At 37.2% G+C, this 6,478-nt stretch overlaps 1 protein-coding gene across 2 annotated transcripts; it reads right to left on the reverse strand.

The window, feature by feature from the left end:
- Positions 1-699: 699 nt before the first annotated feature.
- ccn2b (cellular communication network factor 2b) lies at positions 700-5,900 on the reverse strand. 2 transcript variants are annotated; one of them, XM_067425333.1, is made up of 5 exons: positions 5,768-5,900; positions 4,683-4,899; positions 4,246-4,497; positions 3,747-3,958; positions 700-2,177 (listed from the first exon to the last, which is right to left on the reverse strand). In XM_067425333.1, exons 1-5 carry the CDS (start codon positions 5,822-5,824, stop codon positions 1,872-1,874), a joined length of 1,044 nt encoding a protein of 347 aa, XP_067281434.1. In that variant the 5' UTR covers positions 5,825-5,900; the 3' UTR covers positions 700-1,871. The 2 variants fall into 2 exon arrangements, with proteins under 2 accessions (XP_067281434.1, XP_067281433.1); XM_067425332.1 differs by having other exon boundaries at positions 4,234-4,497.
- Positions 5,901-6,478: the final 578 nt, after the last annotated feature.

Below are 6,478 nucleotides of genomic sequence, written 5' to 3' on the forward strand. Positions count from 1 at the left end.
TGATGATCAGCTTACATCTTCTATTAAAAGTAACCCATATCCGATATCTGCATTACACTATAAGCTTGGCATATAACCTGCAAATAAAAATGTCTCACTTTGCAATGGACACAGATTATATGATAATACAAACTTTCAACACTATCTTTATAATTTTGCAATGCATTGGTCTCTTAAGGCGGAGAAAAAAAGAGGAAAGCCCTTGTTGCAGCCTGGGCATTGAAAAGAGTCATGTGATCGTGGTTGGTTGTCCTAATGAGTAGACGTCATTCGCCACTCTCGTTCCTATTCAGTTTTAGATTTATTTCCACATATGAGTGAGGCCTGCAACCGATCTGAGAATATCAGAATCCATGTGCTTTTTTTCCTGATTACACATTTGTGGTTTCTATCAATCTGTGCCACATGGGAGGAAAAAAATCGGGTCACATGAACCCTGTTATGTAAATGTGGCCAAAGTGATGTTATTGTGAGCTTGGTTGACAGGGCCAAGTGAATTGCGTAGTTGCAGCACTTTTTTCCTATTTAGACCTCTATTAATTATACTTATATATTAGTCACAATCAATTGTTGCCTTTTATTGCCTTTTAGTTGGATTTTATTCTTGATATAGTGCTATAGGTTTAAGTGACTTCAATAATCCACGGAGTATATATAAAAATATAATTTCTTTATTGGAAAATAAAAGTGCATCAGAAAATAACTCGCTGGTATCATTGCCAGGTGATTACAATGAACACAGAGTAATACAGTACATTAAAAAAACTACATTTAAGAGTTAAACGACAGTTACATAAATTAGTACAATCTGTACACGGTCTTCTTACAGTATTTACACAAGGTGTATTCGTCATTGTTCAATCATTTTCCATTAATTTTCTATTAAATAAACAGTAAACAACATAGGCAGTATCTCATTATCTGAGCCTCGTTTGTTGGAATGTTTTCTTCCCAAAATACCTTGGGACTCATTTTAGATTTTCATACTTGAAAGATTGGGTTCAACTAGATACAAACATTTAATGTATTACGTCCGGTGTTAAATATTCCTTCTTGTAAGGTAAAAATAATCGTAAATAATGATGACCCAATGACATTTTACAAATTAATGGAAAAAAAATACATATCAGTTGTACGATTACATTATTGTCATTTCAATCTTTTCCTGTGTTGAGGAAAACGTTCTTGAAATTAACTACTCCATTACTACACAATGTCTTAAAGAAATCGTTAACCCAAAAATAATCATTAATAATAATCATAATTATAATAATAATACAAATTATTTAAAAATATGTAATTATATAGCCTCACAGTATTCAAAACCCACATTGCCTTTTTTTCAGTGAACAAAAAGGAGAATTTTTAAAGAATCATCATTCAGCCCTTCTTTATACAACACACAGTACATAGTGACCAAATTGTTACTAATTTAAATCTATTTCTAATGCGGAACTATACATTTTTATTGTATGAAAAAGAGCTGCATCAAGATTCTTTCGAACTCTCCCTTTTTGTCAACAAACAAAAAAACAGCTCATAGGCATGAAACAACATGAGGATGAGTATAAATGATGACAGAATTATCATTTTTGGGTGAACTATCCCATTAACACAAAGTTCTCAGTGCTTCAGGTCTGCTATAGCATGACCAGTCAAACAGCCAGATGACTTCAGAGCATCACAAAATACAAACAAGAGAAGAAAAGTTTTGCTGGGCCATTATTTAAGCCCACTTCATGTCAAACATTCTAGTTTTTTATGCTCACAGGACGTGAGTATTTCAGGGTTCAGTAAAACACGGAGCTGCCTCATGTGCACATGTGCTTGATTGTCAGTGTGTGTATGTGTGTGTTACACTGGACAGCTCCTCACATGTCATTATCATAGTCCCCGATCATTCTCCTCGAGTTTGAGGCAAGGAAGATATCGTTCTCACGGGGGCAATCGTGATGACAGGAGCAGGTCTTAATGAACATCATCCTCTTCCTGAAAGTGTCGCTCTCAGGACAGCGGAACTCCACCTCGGCTGTGACGGTGGTGTGGGGTGTGCAGCAGCGGCCGTCTGTACACACCCCACAAAACTTTGGCTTATACAGCCTGACACTCTGGCATCCAGACAACTCGAAACGCATCCCACGCTGACTCTTTGGGGTCCGCACACACTTCTTCCCTCTCTGTAATGGTGAAAGAGGTTGGCTATTAATATTTAAGATGTTTTTATGGGTTTACTGAAAAAGAAAAATATAAAGGCCAGAAACAAACTTTCTGCATGCATTGGGTCCCATTCTGCACATGTTTTCGTGTTACTTTTGTTACATTTTCAAGGAGGCGGCCCACACTGTAAAAAAAATACTGTTGGTTTAACTTAAAAAAGTAAGTAACCTGGTTGCCTTAAATTGAGTTTATTGAAATAAAAAAAATTGAGTTGATACAATGAAGGAAATTGGTTTAAGAATACAAACTCAAAATATTGTATATGAACCACATAAAAAACGTGATAAATCATGAAAAAAGCAAAATTTTGCATGTTTCACTGCGTCATCAAAAAAAAACCCACACACAATTACCCAATATGCTTACAAAATCTTTTAAAATTTAAATAAAGGTTGCCAATTCTCAAAAATGTTCATTGTGTTAACTCAAATTATTTAGATGAAATCAAAATGTTAAGGCAACCAGGCAACTTATTTTTGATTTTTTTTTTTTTTACAGTGCAGGCATTCTACATTTTTCATGCTTAAATCACTAGTAGGCCCAGAGCCTGTTTGCAGACACAAATGGGCTTTACTATAAAAACTTTTGTCTCTACTTTTCAAATGTCAATGTTGCGCTGTTAAATAGCTATAAACATGGTGACAGTTTAACTAACTTGTTTAACTAATTAGTCTATTTTGATTTTTTTCAATGCTAAAATGAACTGCACAACAACACATTTTACACTAATGGCCGCCATATTGCACCATGCAACAATGCATGCTGGCATGGCATTATGATTTACGATTTGCGTAAAGTATTTTTCGTATGGAGCCCTTCACTTGACATGAAAAAAAAGTGAAATCTGTCAAATTCATGTCCACAACACAATTAGTTGCAACATGGCCATGATTGAACAAAATTAAAACAAGGGAACAAAGTAGTAGAACGTACTGAAATAAATAACGCACTAAAATAAATGTCATGGTAACGAATTCTTAACCAATGTATTAAATGTATTTTATTTTTGTCCTCCACATCATGCCAATGGCTTCATAATTTCAGCCTTAAGGCCCTTTACATACATCATATTCTATGTTCCGCTCCATACACTCTAAAAAATGCTGGGTTAAAAACAACTCAAGTTGGGTTGAAAATGCACCGACCCAACAATTGGGTTGTTTTAACCCAATGGTTGAGGTGTTCTTACCCAGCACTTGGGTTGTCCTAAGCAACATTTAACCCAACCACTGGGTTAAAACAACTCAACCACTGGGTTAAAACAACTCAACCACTGGGTTAAAACAACCCAATTGTTGGGTCGGTGCATTTTCAACCCAACTTGGGTTGTTTTTAACCCAGCATTTTTTAGAGTGTACCTTTCAAAGTATACTTTGTTTATCGTGAGCATGGATGGACACATCTAGGTCATATACACTATACATAGAGGATGCAAAAATTATTTAATGCGGACTGTATACAGTCTGGAGTGGAACATGGACAAGGGAAGTATACTTTCAGCTTTACTTTGTATTCTCAATCCATCTTACCTTTATGTCCCTTTCCAGCTCTGCATGGCAGGGACGGATCATGCACATGCGGGTCTGCCGTTCCAGCTGGCATTGCTCATTGTCATTGGTTACACGAGAGGACACACCCATGCCACAAGTTGCAGAGCATTCACTCCATTCAGTGGTCTGAACGATGCAGTTGTCCCTTGCACTCTCAGGCTGGACACCCTGATCAGTTATTCCTCTGTATGCTAAAAGAAGATAAAGTGGATGTTATATGCATGTGCCAATTACAACAACTTATATTAAACTGTAAATTGTAATGGTGAAAGGCTGTTAAAATAAGTTTAGTATGGAAAAGGACCTGAAATGTGTAAATTCACAAGGCCCAGGACCATATTACGTTATATTTTATTGATAGGCAGTCCCCTTCTCCAGACACAACGACAGAGGGCTTTTGGGAGATTTAGAAAAAGGTGCAGCAGTTTCAACCTAGTCAAGCAAAATGAAAGAAAATTGTACTTGCCGATTGACCTACCAGCCATTGCTGACTGGAAGGTGTCTTCTTGGGGGATCTGGTCACACACCCACTCCTCACAACACTTCCCAGGGATCTGGACGCGTCGTGGATAGGGACAGTCTGGAGAAGGCAGCCGTATGTTGCTGGCACAGGTTGGTACGCAGCCAATCTCCCCATTCATGCAGACACATTGATGTTTGCAGCTGGGCTGAAACGTCTCACCGCTGCGGTAAATCACACCCCCCAGGTCGCACGTCTGACCCTCTTGAGCTACAACACATACAGCAGGCATAAGGCAACTTCATAACAATGAGAGGCTCCTACTTGTGGACAAAAAGTGTAGTGCAATCTATGCAAAGACATTGATATCCATTTCTGTTCTTTCCTCTTTATATAACAAATGTGTAACCTTTAAATTACATTCCAAAAACACAACATTGCACTCATATACTCACCCATACAGATGCCTGTCTCAGTGTCACTGAGCATTCCGTAGTCACAATAAAGGTCTTTGTGATGGTCACATGGCTCCAGGAAAGAGCAAGGCTCTCCTGCCTGTCTGGCACACACTTTACAGCAGCTGCAGCCATCCAGCACTAGACTGGTGCCTACGGGACATAAAGGGCTCTCAGCTGGGCAGTCGCAGGGCTGAGAGCATTCCTGACACATCGCCTGCACAGAACAATGACACAATGTTTAGGGTTTTAACGTGCAGCAGATTTAGCGATTCTCATAAATGTGGTAATAACAATTTTATCATACCACAGATTCCAGAGCACGCACAGAGCTAAAAATTAGGTTTCTTTACATTGTTTGACTGCTGTTTATTCTGCCTGGGACAAATTAATTATTATCATCACATAATACTCTTGATGGCCACAAGGGGCCAAAATGCATTACAAATTATGTAGATTTGTAATTTAGGAAGTTGAGTATAATGTAATAACATATGAAGCATGTTTAAAATGATTTATTACAGGTTTAAAAAGTGACTGCTGTACTGAATATAAAACAGTAAATAAATATATGTAAATAATAATAAATTGGGCATATTTATTAAAAACAATTTGCATTTATAAATAGTACATTAAAGTATGCAGAATATTTGTTTTCGAATGACTCAGTTTGCATTGAGATCACTGTTCTGAGCATCACAAAATCACATGCGAACACAATCCAGTATAATGACTTACATAATCTCCTCATTACATGTTATCATGGGAAACTTTATTTGAATGCATTAAAGTAAACCTAATTAGGCCAATTACCCAAAACTATTGTTAAGATGTTAACCACATCCCCAACTAACTCTGCAGATAGTAGCAGAACCATACACTTTTACACTGATTATTTAATTACTATGTGTTATATCTCATAAATGATAGTAAAATAAAACATAATTAATTTACAAAATCAAATCAGCTAATTTATGTAAATTCTGCAAAGATTTTATAGCTTTTACATATAATATATAAAGATTTTATATATTATATATTATATATCTTTTCATTTTGAATATATTATTGCTCTGTTCACTCACCGTGTGTATAAGCAAGAAGAGAACGGTGCATAATCTGGTGAATACTGTTCCAGCCATTTCCTCAAAGAGTTTCCAACAGAAGCACACTCCACGGGTTTGTTTTGGTTGTCTGGTGTCTGTGATCACGGTTAGACTGCTGGACTGTAGTGAAGTGGAGAGCTGAGAGCCCCTCTTTAAATACTACCAGAATGGGGTGTAGCCCACCGGAGTCATGCCACGCGACCCAGAGGGGTGAAAATATTTCAATTCCAGATGGTTTTCCATAATGTTTGAAAATGCAAAAGATGCTGGTGACCAGCCTTTCAATTAATCATACCCCAGATTCCAGAGCGTGCACATGGGAAAATGTCTGGTTTCTGCACATGGTCTGACTGCTATTTTTCTGAATATTAATAGGCAAACCTATGGATAATTCAAGATACTTTGGCAGATGATAGATAAGAATGTTTATCAGATACCATCGGAACGCAACAATGTTTCGACGTCATACAAGTGATGTGGGAAACTATGCATGCCTGCTTCATGTTTGGACTGGCATCAAATGGTATTACATTAAACAGTAAACAAAACAAAAAAAGAAATTTCCCACCTCATGATGTAATGTTAGACAGGCCTGCAGGGCAGACATGGCCTGCAATTAAATATTTGTTGGGACAAAATTACACAGAGGACAGTGTGTTACAAAACAAGCTCATGAAATCCATCAGGTGC

The sequence above is a fragment of the Pseudorasbora parva genome, chromosome 19 (genome assembly GCF_024679245.1).
Source record: "Pseudorasbora parva isolate DD20220531a chromosome 19, ASM2467924v1, whole genome shotgun sequence".
In the NCBI taxonomy this organism is placed as follows: domain Eukaryota; kingdom Metazoa; phylum Chordata; class Actinopteri; order Cypriniformes; family Gobionidae; genus Pseudorasbora; species Pseudorasbora parva.